At 45.3% G+C, this 23953-nt stretch overlaps 1 protein-coding gene across 4 annotated transcripts in view; it reads right to left on the bottom strand.

The window, feature by feature from the left end:
- Positions 1-2046: 2046 nt before the first annotated feature.
- Positions 2047-23953, bottom strand: part of MYNN (myoneurin) — a 99417-nt gene continuing 77510 nt past the window's right edge. For all 4 annotated transcript variants that reach the window (XM_063916205.1, XM_063916202.1, XM_063916203.1 and 1 more), the window contains exons 7-8: positions 18682-18768; positions 2047-2652 (exon numbers count right to left, since the gene is read on the bottom strand). In XM_063916205.1, coding sequence (XP_063772275.1) covers positions 2390-2652; positions 18682-18768 — 350 coding nt within the window. In that variant the 3' untranslated portion in view covers positions 2047-2389. The remainder of the gene's footprint in view (positions 2653-18681; positions 18769-23953) is intronic.

The following is a 23953-nucleotide window of genomic DNA, read 5'->3' as shown; positions in this document are numbered from 1 at the left end:
GGTCCTTACGGAGTCCCCAGCATCCACTAGGACGTTAGAGAAAAACTGATTTTAGTAAATCCGACCTGTGCTCCTTACTCTGGTGGATATAGTGGGGTCCCTATGTGACACAGTGTCCACGCCAGCGGGGTGGTCCGTCAGTCTCCTGGGACCGCGACCGGATCGCGATTTACCGGAGGGTCCCACCTGGGGGACCCTCTTACCTCCTCCTTTTAGTGCAGCCACGCGATGCTGGAGAGTGACAGCGGTGGTGTGCCTGCAAACTGGTGTGTCTCCGCTGCAAGTACCCGGGAACCCGGCCGCGGGAGTATGCAGCGCTGCTGAGGGAGGTGATGTAGCCGCAGCACAGCATGTTTTAAAGACATAGAAAGTGCTGCGGCCCTTGAAGTCTTCTAAAAAGCTCTTTTCAGGGCTGCCTAGCGCAGGCCCACCTGTTAGTGACCTGCACTGCAGGCACCAACGTACAAACTATAGAGGAGGCGGTGCAGTGCATCCTGGGAACAGTCAAAGCTTTAGCCTGTTGATGCCTCGGATCAAGATCCAACCCTACACCCCAATGTTATTCCCTGTGGAATACCAGTGTACCCCGCTGCAGAAAGTTCTTTAAAGAACTGAAGAGGAAGAAGCCATCTAGCATATGATCGTGCCAATGTAGCTCTATTTTCACATCTCATTTTGGAAACAATTCTATGTAAATATGTAAAGCAACCAGTCTCAAGTATAAAGCAGCTGCTCATTGAGGGTCATTTATGATGTAGCGCAAACCACAATTTTGTCATCATACACTTACGTTGGTTCCACAATGCCAGGCACTGTATGGAAAGATCGCGGCTGTTGCAGAAGTGAACAGGATTCATCTTATTGAGTTGTTCCTTATTGCATTATGCATAAAACCAGCACAGAAAGAAAAGTTCTACTAATAACACTTGAACCTTTGCAAGTGTAAATATGGGAACTAAAATATGATGTTGAGTTAAGAAGGATTACAGAATCTACTCATTAAACATCAAAATCCCACAGTAGCCTTGTGCAATGTGGTTCTAGGTAAAAAAAAATAAGGCAATTACGCTAAAGAAAATATTGCTCATCTATGAGATGCAAGAAAAAGATTATTACCAAAATCGCTATGTGGAAACACGTCATGCAGTGTTTCGACAAAACCTCTGTTAATTGAATCGGCTTCTAACACTCTTTGGGTCAGATTCAATTAGCCATAGGTTGAGCCCCGCCGTCTGTTCCCATGGAGTTATTCAATAATTATTGCAGACCCATGATCAACCTGCAAGTAGACCCAGATACAACAGTAAACACTTATCTCTGCGTGCATCCCCACTGCTCCGGGGCTGCGTTTGGTTTGGACGCTGGTCTGTAAGTGTATAGCTCTTGGCACTTTACATGGAGGAAGAACAGCATGACTCAACTTGTGTATAATTGAGCTGTTTTTCAAGTATTATAATATACTATTTACATTTGCAATTGTTAACTATATTATAAGTACAGTAGCATTTTTTTCTGCAACAAATTTTTATATACAAATTATACTTTGTTTTAGTTACTCTTGGCAGCAAAGGAAAACTGTGACACTGCTGTAATGGTTTAAATCCTAGAAATAACTTTTCTTGTTTCTTAGATATCCTCCCTCCTTTTCAAACTTTCTCTGAAGGGCATACAGGTAGGGCTGCCAGTATTCTACATTGCAGCGAGACCTCTGGGGGCATTATTCCAAAGCTTCTCTGCTCACTACAACTTGTGCCATGTGACTGTGGTTTCGAGGGAAGACACATGGCACTGTGCAGAATTATAAACCATTAATAGCAGCCTGAAACAGACAACAATTTTTGATGGGATTGTTGATTTAATCTTGTGTCCTCTACAGCAAAATCTCATGAATCTTCCGAGAAACCCCAAGACTAAATTATGGAAAGTGTGTAGCAATCACTCACAGCAAAAGGGAAAATGTAGATATGTATATCTATATAAAAAGTATATATAAAAGTAGGACGGATTTGCTAAATTAAACTTGGAGAAATAGGCTTCATGGCCTAGTCCAAAAAAGATAAATGTATTTAATGGAACTACTGCAAATAGGCTATGAGTCCAACAGACATTTAAAAAATATGCTCTTATTTAAATAAAGCAAGTTACCATTATGTAAACATTCTAACACATTACTGCAATTATTCATCCACTAAAAAAATAATGCCAGCAAAACAGCCCAAGGTGCTGGTAAAATATTGCAAGTAAAAAATATTAGGGTAAATGTTCCCTCTACATCACAGATCAAAGAATGTTTCTTCTAACAGGCAAAACTGCAGCTATAAACCTCCATCGTAGTCTTACCCTACAGGGATGCAGTTTGTTATTTGCTAGCATTGTTGTGCTCTGTTTGTCAGTACATCTGCTGTAGAAATATATATTGTGGTTCTGAATAGCTGTTTGCCGATGTCCTCAGTAAAGTCTCTGAAGAGAGACATTGATTATCAGTTACAGGCAGCAACATTTGATGGTCTTCAGGACCTATGTGAAGAGTGAGGGGTAAGAATAACTCGGATGGCTTCAGATCAAGGTTATCTGCTTCTGGACTTTTCTGTTCGGTGTCCTCCTCGTTATGTGTATCATCAATTGCGTCTGTTTCATCTGCATCTTCACTTCCTGCAATACATTGTATTAAAAATAAATTTACAGAACCCTTGCAACCTTTTAATTACTTTAATTCCGAGCCACAATTCAAGTCGCTGGTCACCAGTCTTAATTCCACCTCTCTTTCAGCTCCAACTGCCTTTCACTTTCACCACCTAGCACATGTACCACAAACGTATCAATTTAACCACTGAAAGAATCTTCAAGTACTAAATATACATGTATAAATGAATTTAAATCCAATACAAATATTTTTCTTTGATCAGTTCCAATGCTGGCCTGAGCTTGTAACACGTATAGAATTTTGTGATTACAATAATTAACAGTGAAGCTAATTAGTATTTAGAGAATGTGTTATGTTTAAATGTAGCAACACAGCAGCTGTTATTCTATGTGATTAATTAATGAGTGGAATAGCAACTAGTAACAATGAATGAAAATAAATAACCCACAGTCAGTGTGGTGTATGTGTACTGACCAGTGGCTTCCAGTCTGGTGCCAGTTACAAAACAAAAGAATTTTCCCGGCGCCAACTAGGTACCTAGAAATTAGATTTACAGTTCTGTTGTAGCTCTCATATACATAAGGGGTACTCCACCCCTATATAGCCAACAAAGAAAAATTTAAAAGCGCTGACACTGTATATATATGTGTGAAAGAATTGTTTATTTATTTTATATTTACTTCTATTTTTTTAATACTTATAAAAATAATCTTTATAAAAAAAATAAGAATTTACTTACCGATAATTCTATTTCTCGGAGTCCGTAGTGGATGCTGGGGTTCCTGAAAGGACCATGGGGAATAGCGGCTCCGCAGGAGACAGGGCACAAAAAGTAAAGCTTTACGATCAGGTGGTGTGTACTGGCTCCTCCCCCTATGACCCTCCTCCAAGCCTCAGTTAGGTACTGTGCCCGGACGAGCGTACACAATAAGGAAGGATTTATGAATCCCGGGTAAGACTCATACCAGCCACACCAATCACACCGTACAACCTGTGATCTAAACCCAGTTAACAGTATGATAACAGCGGAGCCTCTGAAAAGATGGCTCACAACAATAATAACCCGATTTTTGTAACTATGTACAAGTAATGCAGATAATCCGCACTTGGGATGGGCGCCCAGCATCCACTACGGACTCCGAGAAATAGAATTATCGGTAAGTAAATTCTTATTTTCTCTATCGTCCTAGTGGATGCTGGGGTTCCTGAAAGGACCATGGGGATTATACCAAAGCTCCCAAACGGGCGGGAGAGTGCGGATGACTCTGCAGCACCGAATGAGAGAACTCCAGGTCCTCCTTAGCCAGGGTATCAAATTTGTAGAATTTTACAAACGTGTTCTCCCCCGACCACGTAGCCGCTCGGCAGAGTTGTAATGCCGAGACCCCTCGGGCAGCCGCCCAAGAAGAACCCACCTTCCTTGTGGAGTGGGCTTTTACCGATTTTGGCTGTGGCAGGCCTGCCACAGAATGTGCAAGCTGAATCGTACTACAAATCCAGCGAGCAATAGTCTGCTTAGACGCAGGAGCGCCCAACTTGTTGGGAGCATATAGTATAAACAGCGAGTCAGATTTCCTGACTCCAGCTGTCCTTGAAATGTATATTTTTAAAGCTCTGACAACGTCCAACAACTTGGAGTCCTCCAAGTCGCTTGTAGCCGCAGGCACTACAATAGGTTGGTTCAGATGAAATGCTGACACCACCTTAGGGAGAAAATGCGGACGAGTCCGCAGTTCTGCCCTGTCCGAATGGAAAATCAGATATGGGCTTTTGTAAGATAAAGCTGCCAGTTCTGACACTCTCCTGGCCGAAGCCAGGGCTAGTAGCATGGTCACTTTCCATGTGAGATATTTCAAATCCACAGTTTTTAGTGGTTCAAACCAATGAGATTTGAGAAAGTCCAAAACAACATTGAGATCCCACGGTGCCACTGGAGGCACCACAGGGGGCTGTATATGCAGCACTCCCTTAACAAAAGTCTGGACTTCAGGAACTGAAGCCAATTCTTTTTGGAAGAAAATCGACAGGGCCGAAATTTGAACCTTAATAGATCCCAATTTGAGACCCATAGACAATCCTGATTGCAGGAAATGTAGGAATCGACCCAGTTGAAATTCCTCCGTCGGAGCACTCCGATCCTTGCACCACGCAACATATTTTCGCCAAATGCGGTGATAATGTTGCGCGGTTACTTCCTTCCTTGCTTTAATCAAAGTAGGAATGACTTCTTCCGGCATGCCTTTTTCCTTTAGGATCCGGCGTTCAACCGCCGTGCCGTCAAACGCAGCCGCGGTAAGTCTTGAAACAGACAGGGACCCTGCTGAAGCAAGTCCCTTCTCAGAGGTAGAGGCCACGGATCTTCCGTGATCATCTCTTGAAGTTCCGGGTACCAAGTCCTTCTTGGCCAATCCGGAACCACTAGTATCGTTCTTACGCCTCTTTGCCGTATAATTCTCAATACTTTTGGTATGAGAGGCAGAGGAGGAAACACATACACCGACTGGTACACCCAAGGCGTTACCAGCGCGTCCACAGCTATTGCCTGCGGATCTCTTGACCTGGCGCAATACCTGTCCAGTTTTTTGTTGAGGCGAGACGCCATCATGTCCACCATTGGTCTTTCCCAACGGGTTACCAGCATGTGGAAAACTTCTGGATGAAGTCCCCACTCTCCCGGGTGAAGGTCGTGTCTGCTGAGGAAGTCTGCTTCCCAGTTGTCCACTCCCGGGATGAACACTGCTGACAGTGCTATCACATGATTCTCTGCCCAGCGAAGAATCCTTGCAGCTTCTGCCATTGCACTCCTGCTTCTTGTGCCGCCCTGTCTGTTCACATGGGCGACTGCCGTGATGTTGTCCGACTGGATCAACACCGGTTTTCCTTGAAGCAGAGGTTCTGCCTGGCTTAGAGCATTGTAGATTGCTCTTAGTTCCAGAATGTTTATGTGAAGAGACGTTTCCAGGCTCGACCACATGCCCTGGAAGTTTCTTCCTTGTGTGACTGCTCCCCAGCCTCTCAGGCTGGCGTCCGTGGTCACCAGGATCCAATCCTGTATGCCGAATCTGCGGCCCTCCAATAGATGAGCACTCTGCAACCACCACAGAAGAGATACCCTTGTCCTTGGAGACAGGGTTATCCGCTGGTGCATCTGAAGATGCGACCCTGACCATTTGTCCAACAGATCCCTCTGGAAAATTCTTGCGTGGAATCTGCCGAATGGAATTGCTTCGTAAGAAGCCACCATTTTTCCCAGGACTCTTGTGCATTGATGTACAGACACCTTTCCTGGTTTTAGGAGGTTCCTGACAAGCTCGGATAACTCCTTGGCTTTTTCCTCCGGGAGAAAAACCTTTTTCTGAACCGTGTCCAGAATCATCCCTAGGAACAGCAGACGTGTTGTCGGAATTAACTGGGATTTTGGAATATTCAGAATCCACCCGTGCTGTTTTAGCACTTCTTGAGACAGTGCTAATCCCATCTCTAGCTGTTCTCTGGACCTTGCCCTTATTAGGAGATCGTCCAAGTATGGGATAATTAATACGCCTTTTCTTCGAAGAAGAATCATCATCTCGGCCATTACCTTGGTAAAGACCCGAGGTGCCGTGGACAATCCGAACGGCAGCGTCTGAAACTGATAGTGACAGTTCTGTACGACGAACCTGAGGTACCCCTGGTGTGAGGGGTAAATTGGAACGTGGAGATACGCATCCTTGATGTCCAAGGATACCATAAAGTCCCCTTCTTCCAGGTTCGCTATCACTGCTCTGAGTGACTCCATCTTGAACTTGAACTTCTTTATGTACAGGTTCAAGGATTTCAGATTTAGAATAGGTCTTACCGAGCCATCCGGCTTCGGTACCACAAATAGAGTGGAATAATACCCCTTTCCTTGTTGTAAAAGGGGTACCTTGACTATCACCTGCTGAGAGTACAGCTTGTGAATGGCTTCCAAGACCGTCACCCTGTCGGAGGGGGACGTTGGTAAAGCAGACTTCAGGAAACGGCGAGGTGGATCCGTCTCTAGTTCCAACCTGTACCCCTGAGATATTATCTGCAGGATCCAGGGATCTACCTGCGAGTGAGCCCACTGCGCGCTGAAATTCTTGAGACGACCCCCCACCGCCCCCGAGTCCGCTTGAGAAGCCCCAGCGTCATGCTGAGGCTTTTGTAGAAGCGGGGGAGGGCTTCTGTTCCTGGGAAGGAGCTGCCTGTTGCTGTCTCTTCCCCCTTCCTCTGCCTCGTGGCAGATATGAATATCCCTTTGCTCTCTTGTTTTTAAAGGAACGAAAGGGCTGCGGTTGAAAAGTCGGTGTCTTTTTCTGTTGGGGAGTGACTTGAGGTAAAAAGGTGGATTTCCCGGCTGTAGCCGTGGCCACCAAATCCGATAGACCGACACCAAATAACTCCTCCCCTTTATACGGCAAAACTTCCATATGCCGTTTTGAGTCCGCATCGCCTGACCACTGTCGCGTCCATAAACTTCTTCTGGCCGAAATGGACATAGCACTTACCCGTGATGCCAGTGTGCAGATATCCCTCTGTGCATCACGCATATAAAGAAATGCATCCTTTATTTGCTCTAAAGACAGTAAAACATTGTCCCTATCCAGGGTATCAATATTTTCAATCAGGGACTCTGACCAAGCTACCCCAGCACTGCACATCCAGGCTGTCGCTATAGCTGGTCGTAGTATAACACCTGTATGTGTGTATATACTTTTTTGGATATTTTCCATCCTCCTATCTGCTGGATCTTTAAGTGCGGCCGTCTCAGGAGAGGGTAACGCCACTTGTTTTGATAAGCGTGTGAGCGCCTTGTCCACCCTAGGAGGTGTTTCCCAGCGCGCCCTAACCTCTGGCGGGAAAGGGTATAAAGCCAATAACTTCTTTGAAATTAGCATTTTTTTATCGGGGGCAACCCACGCTTCATCACACACCTCATTTAATTCATCTGATTCAGGAAAAACTATAGGTAGTTTTTTCACACCCCACATGATACCCTGTTTTGTGGTACCTGTAGTATCAGCAATATGTAACGCCTCCTTCATTGCCAAAATCATATAACGTGTGGCCCTACTGGAAAATACGGTTGATTCGTCACCGTCGCCACTGGAATCAGTGCCTGTGTCTGGGTCTGTGTCGACCGACTGAGGCAAAGGGCGTTTTACAGCCCCTGACGGTGTTTGAGGCGCCTGGACAGGCACTAATTGATTGTCCGGCCGTCTCATGTCGTCAAACGACTGCTTTAGCGTGTTGACACTATCCCGTAATTCCATAAATAAAGGCATCCATTCTGGTGTCGACCCCCTAGGAGGTGACATCCCCATATTTGGCAATTGCTCCGCCTCCACACCAATATCGTCCTCATACATGTCGACACACACGTACCGACACACAGCAGACACACAGGGAATGCTCTTAACGAAGACAGGACCCCACTAGCCCTTTGGGGAGACAGAGGGAGAGTTTGCCAGCACACACCAAAAGCGCTATATATGACAGGGATAGCCTTATAATAAGTGCTCCCTGTATAGCTGCTTTAATAATATAGTTTTGCCACAATTTTGCCCCCCCTCTCTTGTTTTACCCTGTTTCTGTAGTGCAGTGCAGGGGAGAGCCTGGGAGCCTTCCTGACCAGCGGAGCTGTGTGAGGAAAATGGCGCTGTGTGCTGAGGAGATAGGCCCCGCCCCTTTTTCGGCGGGCTCGTCTCCCGCTCTTTAGTGGATTCTGGCAGGGGTTAAATATCTCCATATAGCCCCCGGAGGCTATATGTGAGGTATTTTTAGCCAAAAAAGGTTTTCATTTGCCTCCCAGGGCGCCCCCCTCCCAGCGCCCTGCACCCTCAGTGACTGCCGTGTGAAGTGTGCTGAGAGGAAAATGGCGCACAGCTGCAGTGCTGTGCGCTACCTTAAGAAGACTGAGGAGTCTTCTGCCGCCGATTCTGGACCTCTTCTCGTTTCAGCATCTGCAAGGGGGCCGGCGGCGAGGCTCCGGTGACCATCCAGGCTGTACCTGTGATCGTCCCTCTGGAGCTAATGTCCAGTAGCCAAGAAGCCAATCCATCCTGCACGCAGGTGAGTTCACTTCTTCTCCCCTAAGTCCCTCGTTGCAGTGATCCTGTTGCCAGCAGGACTCACTGTAAAATAAAAAACCTAAGCTAAACTTTTCTAAGCAGCTCTTTAGGAGAGCCACCTAGATTGCACCCTTCTCGGCCGGGCACAAAAATCTAACTGAGGCTTGGAGGAGGGTCATAGGGGGAGGAGCCAGTACACACCACCTGATCGTAAAGCTTTACTTTTTGTGCCCTGTCTCCTGCGGAGCCGCTATTCCCCATGGTCCTTTCAGGAACCCCAGCATCCACTTGGACGATAGAGAAACTTTAAATCCACAATACAATAAAATCCAGTCACCCTCTCTGTATATACCATATGGGTATCTCTCCCTTCTTTCTAGTCTGCAGAGACTGTTTCAGTTATTTATTAATTTAGTAACTTTTTATTTGTATCTGTTTAGTTTCTGCAGAGTAGAAAGATGATTGCTCTACTAAAAAAACTAACAAAGTATTTCTATTTATTTATACACTTGTACACAGTAGGATGTCCTTTTATACTCTAAAATAACATAGCACAGTCCATGTTCTAGACGGTTTCTGCTGTATATTAACAGAATCGCTGTTCTTAGTCCGTTTTCAAATCAGACTCAATTAATTAACTCAGCTGAAATGTGTTGAATTTCTATAAACACAGAAACATATTTTTTGCAGCGTGTATATTATTGCAATGTTTGAGTCCTCTATTCCATTTGTTGGAAGTATTATTTGCACATTTAGTGCTAGTTCATATACATGACCATGTATGTATTTAAAATAGAGCAACTTTACCCCACTTGCCGTCTGTGCAATTATGTGTTGGTCGGTGTAGCTCCCGGCTCTGGTAGCAGAATTTCTTTTTATAACGAGCCTTATCTGGAGATCCAAATCCCGTTCCACACAGGTTTGCAGGGGGCTTATACAGACAAAGAAAGGTCTGTGTGGCTGCTGTCAATGCTTGAAAATACGCGTTTCTCCGCCTCTGTTATCCTCGGCGGCTTCTTCAGTTAGTGATTTCACTAACTGAGGAAGCCGCCGAGGATAACAGAGGCGGAGAAATGCGTATTTTCAAGCATTGACAGCAGCCATACAGACCTTAGATGATTAGTGATTTCACTAACTGAGGAAGCCGCCGAGGATAACAGAGGCGGAGAAACGCGTATTTTCAAGCATTGACAGCAGCCATACAGACCTTTCTGTGTCTGTATAAGCCCCCTGCAAACCTGTGTGGAACGGGATTTGGATCTCCAGATAAGGCTCATTATAAAAGGAAATTCTGCTACCAGAGCCGGGAGCTACACCGACCAACACATAATTGCACAGACGGCAAGTGGGGTAAAGTTGCTCTATTTTAAATACATACATGGCCATGTATATGAACTAGCACTAAATGTGCAAATAATACTTCCAACAAATGGAATAGAGGACTCAAACATTGCAATAATATACACGCTGCAAAAAATATGTTTCTATGTTTATAGAAATTCAACACATTTCAGCTGAGTTAATTAATTGAGTCTGATTTGAAAACGGACTAAGAACAGCGATTCTGTTAACATACAGCAGAAACCGTCTAGAAGATGGACTGTGCTATGTTATTTTAGAGTATAAAAGGACATCCTACTGTGTACAAGTGTATAAATAAATAGAAATACTTTGTTACAGTTTTTTTAGTAGAGCAATCATCTTTCTACTCTGCAGAAACTAAACAGATACAAATAAAAAGTTACTAAATTAATAAATAACTGAAACAGTCTCTGCAGACTAGAAAGAAGGGAGAGATACCCATATGGTATATACAGAGAGGGTGACTGTGGATTTTATTGTATTGTGATTTAAAGATTTTTTATGAAGAATATTTTTATAAGTATTAAAAAATAGAAGTAAATATAAAATAAATAAACAATTCTTTCACACATATATATAGAGTGTCAGCGCTTTCAAATTTTTCTTTTTCTTTGGTGCCAGTTACACTTTTCCTTCTTTGCAGAACACAATGATATAATTTACAGAGTATTGCAAAATCATTCTGTAAGTTACCCAGCTCATTGCAGGGAGACAGGAGATGATGATAGCAGTCATTGCAGGAAAACATGCTTAATATATTTCTCTCATGACCTCTAGTTGATCCCAGAATGTAAAACGTGAGAATGCAAAGCCCTAAGGGGTCTATTTACTAAGCCTTGGATGAAAACGTACCAGCCAATCAGTTCCTGTCATTTTTCAAACCCAGCCTGTGATATGGCAGTTAGGAGCTGATTGGCTGGTACTTTGTCCCCCATTATCAAGCCTTGGAGAGTGATAAATAGCACGGTGTTAAAGTACCAACTAATCAGCTCCTAACTGCCATTTTACAGGCTGTATTTGAAAAATGACAGGAGCTGATTGAATGGTACTCTATCACCGTGCTATTTATCACTCTCCAAGGCTTGATAAATCTGGGCCTTTATCTGAAACCACTTTATCTCCACTCAGGCTTAGGGGTGTATTCAATTCATGTAGGATCCTTTCCGACGGAAAGGATCAGTCATGTGAGTATTCAATGCCCGGAAAACCCTGACAGGTCTGGCCTGTTCCTGACAATGCGAATCCAACTTTTTTTAAAGTCGGATTGACATTGTTGGAAACGGGGCTAAAACCTGTCTGGTTTGGCCGCGCTTCGACAATACACGTGGATCGTGCTTTCCGACAAGTCGGATTTCCTGACTTGTCGGAAAAAAGGGGGCAGGATTGAATAGGTCAGAACCCCTTCCGACTGCCGTCTTTCCAACAAGACGGCAGTTTCCGACTTCAATTGAATACCCCCCTTAGTAAGGGTGTGCAGTCCACAAATCATTAAATCCTGCGTATTATGGGATTCAAAACACACTGTGGATTGGCCCAGGGCACTGTGGGAATATACTTACCCTACTGGTTCCCATTAGTGCAATGGGAACCAGTAGGGTAAGTATATTCCCACAGTCCAGCCCTCTCATGCTCTCCTAGCTGACTGTAGAGTAGATGGATTCCTATGATGCAGCTGCTCTCAGTCATTGATAGGAAGGGAGTACACTGTGCAATGATGTCATCACTGAGTGGCACTCTCCCAGCCAATCAGTGACTCCAGCTCTTCTACTGCAGATGGGCCTGAGAATGGACCAGACAACTTGCGTGCCAATAACAGAAGTTCGTTGTGAGCACCACTATGTGAACAAGGTAAGTGAAAGGGCATTGGGAAGCAGGAGGAAATGGGAAAGGGGGGGGGGGGGGGGGGGGTTGGGATATTAGGTCACATTTAGCACAGAGGGGTGTAGGATAGCATAGAGGACAGAAGGGGGCAGATGGATGGCAGAGAGGACTGTGGGGAGAGAAGGATGGCAGAAAGGACAGGCGAGGGAGATGGATGGCAAAGAGGACAGAGGTGGAGAAATACAAAAATAGGATTTTGATACCTACCGGTAAATCCTTTTCTCCTAGTCCGTAGAGGATGCTGGGGACCACATCAGGACCATGGGGTATAGACGGGATCCGCAGGAGACATGGGCACTCTAAAGACTTTTCATTGGGTGTGAACTGGCTCCTCCCTCTATGCCCCTCCTCCAGACCTCAGTTATAGGAACTGTGCCCAGGGAGACTGACATTTCGACGAAAGGATTTACTTTAAACTAGTGGTGAGATATCTACCAACTCACACCCTCAACCATGCCGCACACATGGACACACGCCAACAGGCATGAACCAATTGCAGCAACATGCTGACAACTAAGATAACACAACTTGTGTAACGCTAATAAGTAAACAGCAGGTAAAGTACGGACGGGCGCCCAGCATCCTCTACGGACTAGGAGAAAAGGATTTACCGGTAGGTATCAAAATCCTGTTTTCTCATACGTCCTAGAGGTTGCTGGGGACGACATCAAGACCATGGGGTCTATACCAAAGCTCCAGTACGGGTGGGAGAGTGCGGATGACCCAGCAGCACCGATTGACCAAACTTTAGGTCCTCATCGGCCAAGGTGTCAAACTTGTAGAACTTAGCAAATGTGTTTGACCCTGACCAAGTAGCTGCTCGGCAGATTTGTAATGCAGAGACCCCCCGGGCAGCCGCCCAGGATGAGCCCACCTTACTAGTGGAGTGGGCCTTTACCGACGTCGGTAACGGCAATCCAGCCGTAGTATGAGCTTGTTGAATTGTATTTCTAATCCAACGTGCAATAGTCTGCTTGGAAACAGGACAGCCAATCTTGTTGTGAGCATACAGGATAAACAGAGCCTCTGTTTTCCGTATACGAGCCGTTCTAGCAACATAGATTTTCAAAGCTCTAACTACATCTAGAGATTTCGAATCAGTGAATGTGTCAGTAACAACTGGCACAACAATAGGTTGGTTTCTGTGGAAAGACGAAACCACCTTCGGAAGAAAATGTTGTCGAGTCCTCAACTCTGCCCTATCTTCATGGAAGATCAGGTAAGGGCTCTTGTGAGACAAGGCCCCCAATTCAGACACCCGTCTTGCAGATGCCAAAGTGAAAAGCATCACCACTTTCCAAGTGAGAAACTTCAACTCTATCTTTTGTAGAGGCTCAAACCAATCCGATTGAAGGAACTGCAGTACCACGTTACCACATCCAGCCTCCATGGTGCCACTAGAGGCACAAATGGAGGCTGGATGTGGAGAACCCCTTTCACGAAGGTCTGAACCTCTGGAACTCTCTTCAATTGTTTTTGGAAGAACACTGACAAGGCCGAAATCTGAACCTTGATTGATCCCAATCGGACGCCCGCCTCCACACCATCCTGCAAAAAATGGAGAAAACGCCCTAAGTGAAACTCTTCCGTAGGAGCTTTCTTGGATTCACACCAAGATACATATTTTCTCCAAATACGGTGGTAATGTTTCGACGTTACTCCCTTTCTGGCCTGAATAAGGGTGGGGATGACTTCGTTGGGAATACCCTTCCTGGCTAGGATCCGGCGCTCAACAGCCATGCCGTCAAAGGTAGCCGCGGTAAGTCTTGGTACACGCACGGCCCCTGCTGCAGCAGGTCCTCTCGAGGAGCAAGAGGCCGAGGATCTTCTATGAGCAACTCCTGAAGATCTGGGTACCAAGCCCTCCTTGGCCAGTGTGGGGCAATGAAGATTGCTCGAACCCTTGTTTTCCTTATGATCCTGAGTACCTTTGGGATCAGCGGAAGTGGAGGGAAGATATACACTGACGGAAAAACCCACTGGGTCACCAGTGCATCCACTGCTACTGCTTGAGGGTCTCTCGACCTGGAACAGTATCTCTGAAGCTTCTTGTTGAGACGAGACACCATCATGTCTATTTGAGGAACTCCCCAAAGACTTGTCACTTCTGCAAAGACTTCTTGGTGGAGGCCCCACTCTCCTGGATGGAGGTCGTGTCTGCTGAGGAAGTCTGCTTCCCAGTTGTCTACTCCCGGAATGAATATTGCCGACAGAGCTTGTAGATGTTTTTCTGCCCAGCTGAGGATTTTTGTCGCCTCTGCCATTGCCGCTCTGCTTTTCGTTCCGCCCTGCCTGTTTATGTATGCGACTGCTGTTACATTGTCCGCCTGGATCTGCATGGGACGGTCTTGAAGAAGATGTACCGCTTGTTGAAGGCCGTTGTAAATGGCTCTTAGCTCCAGCACGTTTTTTGTGAAGGCAGGCTTCCTGATGTGACCAACGTCCCTGGAAGTTTTCTCCCTGAGAGACTGCTCCCCAGCCTCGGAGACTTGCATCCGTGGTTACCAGGACCCCGTCCTGAATCCCGATCCTGCGTCCCTCTAGCAGGTGAGAGCTGTGCAACCACCACAGGAGCGAAATCCTGTTTTTTGACGACAGGAATATCTTTCTGTGCATGTGTAGGTGTGACCCCGACCACCTGTCCAACAGGTCCCACTGGAATACCCTGGCATGGAACCTGCCAAACTGTATGACCTCGTAGGCCGCCACCATCTTCCCCAATAACCGAGTGCACTGATGGATCGACACACTCGATGGTTTCAATATCTGTTTTACCATTTTCTGGATTTACAGAGCCTTTTCTAGCGGAAGAAATACCCTCTGAACTTCTGTGTCCAGAATCATTCTGAGGAAAGACAACCTTGTCGTTGGTTCCAACTGTGATTTTGGGTAATTTATGATCCACCCGTGTTGTTGGAGTATTGACAGAGAGAGTGATATGTTTTGTAACAACTGCTCCCTGGATCTCGCCTTTATCAGGAGACCGTCCAGATAAGGAATTATATTGACTCCTTTCTGACGAAGGAGGACCATCATCTCCGCCATCACCTTGGTGAATACCCTCGGCGCCGTGGAGAGACCGAAAGGCAACGTCTGGAATTGGTAATGGCAATCCTGAACCGCGAATCTCAGATAAGCCTGGTGAGGAGGATAAATGGGAACATGCAGGTAAGCATCCTTTATGTCCACACACACCAAGTAGTCCCCCTCCTCCAGACTGGCAATCACCGCCCAAAGTGATTCCATCTTGAACTTGAACCTTCTCAGGTAGCAATTCAGATCTTTTAGATTTAGGATCGGTCTGACCGAGCCGTCCGGCTTCGGAACAACAAAGAGGCTTGAATAAAAACCCCGCCCTTGTTGTGACAACGGTACCAGGACTATGACCTGGTCTTTACATAATTTTTGGATTGCCGCTGTTACTGCTTCTCTTTCTGGCGGAGAAACTGGCAAGGTCGATTTGAAAAATCGTCATGGAGGAACGTCTTGAAACTCCAGTTTGTATCCCTGGGATACTATTTGCAACACCCAGGGATCCAGGCCAGACAGAATCCAACTGAAGAGTTTGAGACGTGCCCCCACCCGAGCGGCCTCCCGCAAGGGAGTTCCAGCGTCATGCTGAAGATTTGGCAGAAGTAGGGGTAGACTTCTGCTCTTGGGAACCTGGAGCCGCTGTGGGCTTTTTTCCCCTTCCCCTACCTACAAAGAAGGGGCAACCTCTCGCCTTTTTGTATTTACTGGGCCGAAAGGACTGCATTTGCGGGTGATAGGTCTTTTTTGTTGGTGCAGAGGGCAAAAATGTCGACTTACCTGTGGTAGCCGCCGAGTCTAACACATCCAGGCCATCGCCAAATAAGGCCTCACCTTTATATGGGAGCGCCTCCATGTTTCTTTTGGAATCTGCATCCGCGTTCCACTGGCGAATCCACAACGCCCGCCTAGCCGATACTGCCATGGTAGCGGCCAGTGAACTCAAAAGTCCAATATCCTTCATTGCTTCCAGCATGTAGGCGGCAGCATCTTTGATATTCCCTAACTTAAGGAGTATCTCATCTTTATCAATCATGTCAATTTCTGGTGACACGCTTTCTGACCATTTTTCAATAGCGCGACTCACCCAAGCGCAGGCAATAGTGGGCCTGATCAGTGTACCATTGGTAACATAAATGGATTTCAATGTTGTATCCATTTTGCGGTCTGCCGGCTCTTTAAGAGAAGCCGTGCCAGGAGCAGGGAGAATCACCTTCTTTGTCAACCTGGAAAGTGCACTGTCTAACACAGGGGGTGACTCCCATTTTTTCCTTTCCTCAGCCGGAAAAGGATAAGCTATGTGAATCCTTTTGGGAATACAAATTTTTTTATCAGGATTCACCCACATCCCTTCAAACAGAGCATTTAGTTCGTGTGAAGGAGGGAACGTGACTTTGGATTTCTTTTCCTTACATAAATAAGCATTCTCCTGAGGTACAGGAGTGGTTTCTGTAACCTCCAACACGTCCCTTATAGCCACAATTATATATTGTATATTTTTTGCCAATTTATGATCTCTCTCTCTGGATTCACTATCGTCGACACAAGAATCAAAGTCCGTGTCGGTATCAGTGTTTACAACATTTGCAAATGGTCTCTTATGTGACCCAGAGGGGCCGCCCGCATAAGGAATAACAGCATCCTGAAAAATCACATCTTCCACAGATTTTCTCCAGCATGCAGCCTTAGATTCAGACTTATCTGACCTTCGGTTAATCAGATGCATACTATCACGTATTTCTTTCACCCATGCAGGCTCTTGGTGTGCCGGTAGCGCCATCACATTACAACTCTGTGTCTCTAAAATGGCTCCCTCCGGGGAGGAACTCCCTGCCTCAGACATGCCTCACACGTGTACAGCACACTCATAGACACACTGGGACTTATTTTGGGGACAGACCCACAGTAAAATCTGTCAGAGGGACACAGGATAGAGCAGCCAGTTCACAATCCCAGCGCCAGTACTGCCTGTGAACACAGTATGCCCACAGCCCAACAGCGCCTTTAAATAGTAATTTACACTACTAAATGCACCACAATCGCTTTGTGCCCCCCCTTAAAAGCACCCTGTACTTGTCAGAAGTGGAGGAGAGGACCAGCGTGTTCTCTGCAGCCTGAGGAGAGAAAATGGCGCTGAGCAGTGTGCTGGCTGCCTGAGGAAGAAGCTCCGCCCCGCAATGGCGCGTCCTTACACTCAGTATACTTCCTAATATTTATACTGGCGGGGGTAGGGCTGTGCCAGCGGCATCTTATGCCCCCTTTTAGCCAGTTTGAGGTATTTTTCTTGCCCCCCGGGGCGCCCCCCCACCGCGCACCCTGCAGTGCGTGTGTGTGTGGGCAGCAATGGCGTGCTGCGCTCCCGCCAACCGCGCTTCACCTCAGCCGTCACTTACTTGATTGAAGATCATTCTTCTCATACTCACCTGTCTTCTGACTTCTGGCTCTGCGAGGGCGGTGACGGCGTGCTGTGGGAGTGAGCATCTAGACACGGCTAGCGTTCAGTACCCTTCAGGAGCTAATGGTGTCCTGTCAGCCAGAAGCAGAGCCATGAAACTCTTTAGGAAGTTGGTTCTGCTTCTGCTCCCTCAGTCCCACGAAGCAGGGAGTCTGATGCCAGCAGATCTCCCTGAAAATAAAAAACCTAACATAAGTCTTTTCAGAGAAACTCAGTAGAGCTCCTCAGAGTGCATCCAGTCTGCCTGGGCACATTTCTAAAACTGAGGTCTGGAGGAGGGGCATAGAGGGAGGAGCCAGTTCACACCCAATGAAAAGTCTTTAGAGTGCCCATGTCTCCTGCGGATCCCGTCTATACCCCATGGTCTTGATATCGTCCCCAGCATCCTCTAGGACGTATGAGAAAATGTATTTAAAAAAACAATGTTTTTATTACACCTCTTTCCCTTAAGGTGCATACATACGGTGAGATTCGGGCTAACCCCGATTCTCACTATGCGACAGGGGCTAGGTCGGAATCGCAAGCACGTAATGACTGTGCTTGCGATACTGACTATGTGTGATTTTGGCTGTCAATTTTGACTATCTTTTCTACGAGATAGTCAAAATTTACTTGCCTGCACAGTCTATCTAGGTTTGCGATGCCGACAGCGCGGGACCGCGCATGGGCATCGCAAGGTGACTTTCACCTTGCGATCTGCACTAACTTTTCTTACGATTTTGACTATATAGTCAAATCGTAAGAAAATATCTCACCGTGTGTACACACCATTAATCCTCTCTGACAAAATTAAATGAATTCTGAGATCCAGAGGTTAGAGTCCAATATTATATGGGATTAAAAAATCATCTCAGGATTGGACTCCCTATAGCCGTATAAAGTATCTCTGAGGGCTGTCCAAACACATACTATGGGAAAATGGGTAACACCCATGGAAATGAATGCACAGTTTACATGCATTTTAGTTTTGTTATGGTGGTGTGTTTATATGCTCTGCATATTCACAATAAACATTAAAAAAAATTAGGTGATGAAAAACGTAACGTGGACAAGTGTGAACAAGCACTGAGAAACACTGATTATTCATAGAAAACACTGAGTTGCTATTTTATTTACTTCAGCTAAAAATTTAGCACCAAATGATTTACCACCATAATTTTTATATTAATATGGTAACATACGTTATGTAGGTACGTACAATATACAATGCATGAAGTATACATAACTATGCTTACCACTATGTATTTTCAGCTTGTGCTTCTTTAAATTTTTCACATCTGTATAGGAATTTCCACACACTTCACAGACAAAGGGCCTTTCCCCTACAGCCAGAATGTGAGGTAAGTTTCATGCAGTCCGTACATATTATCAAACTGAAAATAAGCAATTCTTATAGAGTGATGCTTCACAACAGTCAAATACACCACCAAGTACCGTCATTATTTACACAGGATGATGACATTATTTCACAATAAAAAATAAATCTTAAGAAATTCACAAGCAGAGGAAAGGTAACAGAACACATGCCAGATGTTGGGATGTTTAAAGTTAATCGAAATTATATATATACAGGTTGAGTATCCTTATCCAAAATTCAAAATCCCACATCTTGGGTCTCCTACTGAGATAATGACATATATATTATATATTATGTGTATATATAGATATATATAATATAATATACATATATATATGTATTATTATTTCAGTAGGGGAACCAAAAATGTGGGATTTTGAATTATGGATAAAGGATACTCAATCTGTATTACACACAGCCTCTAAGTACATCAATCAGTACATTTGTAATATTGTTAAAAAAAAAAAAGAACGAGATACTGCATAGGATAGAGTGAATATAAGCATCCTGTTTGTTGTGTAGCTAAGCTGGCTGGATCTGGTTTTTGTGTTGATATTAGTTAATAGGTTGTTGTTGCTTGTCAATCAAACAGTTATCCAATGAGAAGTGGTTTGGTAGGCGGGTTATGTTAGCTTATTTAAGTTAGGGCTGAGGAATTCAAATTCCTCTTGCCATTTTGTGATCCCACCCACCCGGCAAGTTAATTTTATAAAAATTTTGATTTTAATATTTTAATAATTTGTTATAATTATTCCGGCAATTGCGAGGCGCAGCGGGTGGAAAGCAGTGCTATTCAGCAGCTCAATTTAGCGCAGCAGAGCTTGGCTAGCATTTTCCCTTTGAGAAAAGGCGAGTCGGTCACTACCTCAGGGGAGGACCAGGTCACCATCTTAAGGAGGGACCAGCACTGTGCTAATTAAGGGGAGATGGTTCTACCCAGGAAGGATTGTGCAAGGGGCGGAAACTCTGCCCCATTTGTTTAAAGATTCAACATTTTTAAGCCATGGCCGAGTTGGCACTGCCTTTTTCGCCACCGGTAATTAATATTTCCAATTCTGATTCGAATTTAATAAATTTGGCTGTGACCTCCATTTTTCCAAACTATACAGTTGTCCGTGTCTTTATTTCTTGGTATAGGTTTAAAGTTTGCGTAATAATAAAACATATGGATGACCTATGGTTTATTAACCATTCACTTTTGATTTATGCGGTACTACAATTAAGATTACTCTGGAAACTGTGTAATACAATCCTTGCTCCTTCACAATCTATATATACAGTATATAAATGTGAAAGCCCTCACTCACTGACTGGCTCATCACTAATTCTCTTATATCCCGATATGTTAGGAAGCTGAAATTTAACGGGTGGCACTTGATATACCAGCTGCCGGGATCCCGGCACTCAGCATACCGACGCTGGAATCCCGACCGTCGGTATACCGAGAAGTATTCTCCCTTTTGGGGTGTCCACGACACCCCCGGAGGGAGAATAAATACCGTGCCCACAGCGTGGCGAGCGCAGCGAGCCTGCAAGGACCTCTTTTGCGCTCGCCCCACTGCCGGCATTCCAGTATGTGTACGGTATGCTGGCCGCCGGAATCCCAAGCGCCGGCAAGTCATAGCACACCCAATTTAACATAGGTATTCTTCTGGTGGGAAATAGGAAAACTACGTAATTAAAATTTTAATAAACCTCCCCTAAGGGGATGAAAAGGGGGTTGATATTATGACATCATCACTGATGCGTGGCTTGTGTTGTGTGAACGATAATGCCCAAATGGACTAAAATTTGGATTGCACCTCTAGTAGGTAGAATTGAATAAACAACAAAAATGTTCCTGTCACTTTTTATGGGTGCTCCTTGGGTAACACCAAGAACCATGGATTAAGATTTACTTACACTAAGATGTCTCAAATTTACATCTCTATACATTTAACAGTTTTTTAACACTAATTTATATTTACAACCATGAAAATCAGAAACTCCTGTGCGAAGAATGGGTAGAACAGCTAGTATATATATATATACATATATATATATATATATATACATGTATTATTTTATATTAAGGCGCCACCAAACTCCTCAATGCTGTATAGTCATGACAATATCTCATACAAACTACAGGTTGAGTATCCTTTATCCAAAATTCTTGGGACCAGAGGTATTTTGGATATCGGATTTTTCCGTATTTTGGAATAATTGCATACCATAATGAGATATCATGGTGATGGGACCCAAGTCTAAGCACAGAATACATCTATCTTTCATATACACCTTATACACACAGCCTGAAGGTCATTTTAGCAAATATTTGTAATACATTTGTGCATTAAACAAAGTGTGTGTACATTCACACAATTCATTTATGTTTCATATACACCTTATAGACACAGCCTGAAGGTCATTTAATACAATATTTTTAATAACTGTGTGTATTAAACAAAGTTTGTGTACATTTAGCCATCAGAAAAATAAGAATTTACTTACCGATAATTCTATTTCTCATAGTCCGTAGTGGATGCTGGGGACTCCGAAAGGACCATGGGGAATAGCGGCTCCGCAGGAGACTGGGCACAAAAGTAAAAGCTTTAGGACTACCTGGTGTGCACTGGCTCCTCCCCCTATGACCCTCCTCCAAGCCTCAGTTAGGATACTGTGCCCGGACGAGCGTACACAATAAGGAAGGATTTTGAATCCCGGGTAAGACTCATACCAGCCACACCAATCACACCGTACAACTTGTGATTTGAACCCAGTTAACAGCATGATAACAGAGGAGCCTCTGAAAAGATGGCTCACAACAATAATAACCCGATTTTTGTAACAATAACTATGTACAAGTATTGCAGACAATCCGCACTTGGGATGGGCGCCCAGCATCCACTACGGACTATGAGAAATAGAATTATCGGTAAGTAAATTCTTATTTTCTCTAACGTCCTAGTGGATGCTGGGGACTCCGAAAGGACCATGGGGATTATACCAAAGCTCCCAAACGGGCGGGAGAGTGCGGATGACTCTGCAGCACCGAATGAGAGAACTCCAGGTCCTCCTCAGCCAGGGTATCAAATTTGTAGAATTTTGCAAACGTATTTGCCCCTGACCAAGTAGCTGCTCGGCAAAGTTGTAAAGCCGAGACCCCTCGGGCAGCCGCCCAAGATGAGCCCACTTTCCGTGTGGAATGGGCTTTTTGGCAGAAATGGACATCGCACTTACTCTTGATGCCAGAGTGCAAATATCCCTCTGTGCATCTCGCATATATAGAAATGCATCCTTTAAATGCTCTATAGTCAATAATATATTGTCCCTATCCAGGGTATCAATATTTTCAGTCAGGGAATCCGACCAAGCCACCCCAGCACTGCACATCCAGGCTGAGGCGATTGCTGGTCGCAGTATAATACCAGTATGTGTGTATATACTTTTTAGGATATTTTCCAGCTTCCTATCAGCTGGTTCCTTGAGAGCGGCCGTATCAGGAGACGGTAACGCCACTTGTTTTGATAAGCGTGTGAGCGCCTTATCTACCCTAGGGGGTGTTTCCCAACGTGCCCTAACCTCTGGCGGGAAAGGGTATAATGCCAATCATTTTTTAGAAATTAGCAGTTTTTTATCGGGGGAAACCCACGCTTCATCACACACCTCATTTAATTCATCTCATTCAGGAAAAACTACGGGTAGTTTTTTCACACCCCACATAATACCCTTTTTTGTGGTACTTGTAGTATCAGAAATGTTCAAAACCTCCTTCATTGCCGTGATCATGTAACGTGTGGCCCTACTGGAAAATACGTTTGTTTCCTTACCGTCGACACTGGAGTCAGTGTCCGTGTCAGTGTCTGTATCGACCTGAGGTAACGGGCGTTTTAGAGCCCCTGACGGTGTTTGAGACGCCTGTACAGGTATTAACTGATTTGCCGGCTGTCTCATGTCGTCAACAGTCTTTTGTAAAGTGCTGACACTATCACGTAATTCTTTCCATAAGACCATCCAGTCAGGTGTCGACTCCCTAGGGGGTGACATCACTAACACAGGCAATTGCTCCGCCTCCACACCATTTTCCTCCTCATACATGTCGACACAACGTACCGACACACAGCACACACACAGGGAATGCTCTGACAGAGGACAGGACCCCACTAGCCCTTTGGGGAGACAGAGGGAGAGTTTGCCAGCACACACCAGAGCGCTATATATATATATAGGGATAACCTTATATAAGTGTTTTTCCCTGATATAGCTGCTGTATATATTTATCTGCCAAATTAGTGCCCCCCCTCTCTTGTTTTACCCTGTTTCTGTAGTTCAGGACTGCAGGGGAGAGTCAGGGAGCCTTCCTCCAACGGAGCTGTGAGGAAAAAATGGCGCCAGTGTGCTGAGGAGATAGGCTCCGCCCCCTTCTCGGCGGCCTTTCTCCCGCTTTTTTATGGAAAAATTGGCAGGGGTTAAATGCATCCATATAGCCCAGGAGCTATATGTGATGTATTTTTTGCCAAAAAAGGTGTTTTTATTGCGTCTCAGGGCGCCCCCCCCCAGCGCCCTGCACCCTCAGTGACCGGAGTGTGAAGTGTGCTGAGAGCAATGGCGCACAGCTGCGGTGCTGTGCGCTACCTTATTGAAGACAGGACGTCTTCTGCCGCCGATTTTCCGGACCTCTTCAGTCTTCTGGCTCTGTAAGGGGGCCGGCGGCGCGGCTCTGGGACCCATCCATGGCTGGGCCTGTGATCGTCCCTCTGGAGCTAATGTCCAGTAGCCTAAGAAGCCCAATCCACTCTGCACGCAGGTGAGTTCGCTTCTTCTCCCCTTAGTCCCTCGGTGCAGTGAGCCTGTTGCCAGCAGGCTCTAAGCAGCTCAGGAGAGCCCCTTAGTATGCACCCTTCTCGTTCGGGCACAAAAATCTAACTGAGGCTTGGAGGAGGGTCATAGGGGGAGGAGCCAGTGCACACCAGGTAGTCCTAAAGCTTTTACTTTTGTGCCCAGTCTCCTGCGGAGCCGCTATTCCCCATGGTCCTTTCGGAGTCCCCAGCATCCACTAGGACGTTAGAGAAATAAAGGTTTCACTATCTCAGTCTCACTCAAAAAATTCCGTATTTCGGAATATTTGGATATGGGATACTCAACCTGTATAACTCATACATAAAAAC

The sequence above is a fragment of the Pseudophryne corroboree genome, chromosome 4 (assembly GCF_028390025.1).
Source record: "Pseudophryne corroboree isolate aPseCor3 chromosome 4, aPseCor3.hap2, whole genome shotgun sequence".
Classification (NCBI taxonomy): Eukaryota; Metazoa; Chordata; class Amphibia; order Anura; family Myobatrachidae; genus Pseudophryne; species Pseudophryne corroboree.
Note: the sequence above shows the minus strand (reverse complement) of the source record. Positions and strands in the feature narration are given on the sequence as shown.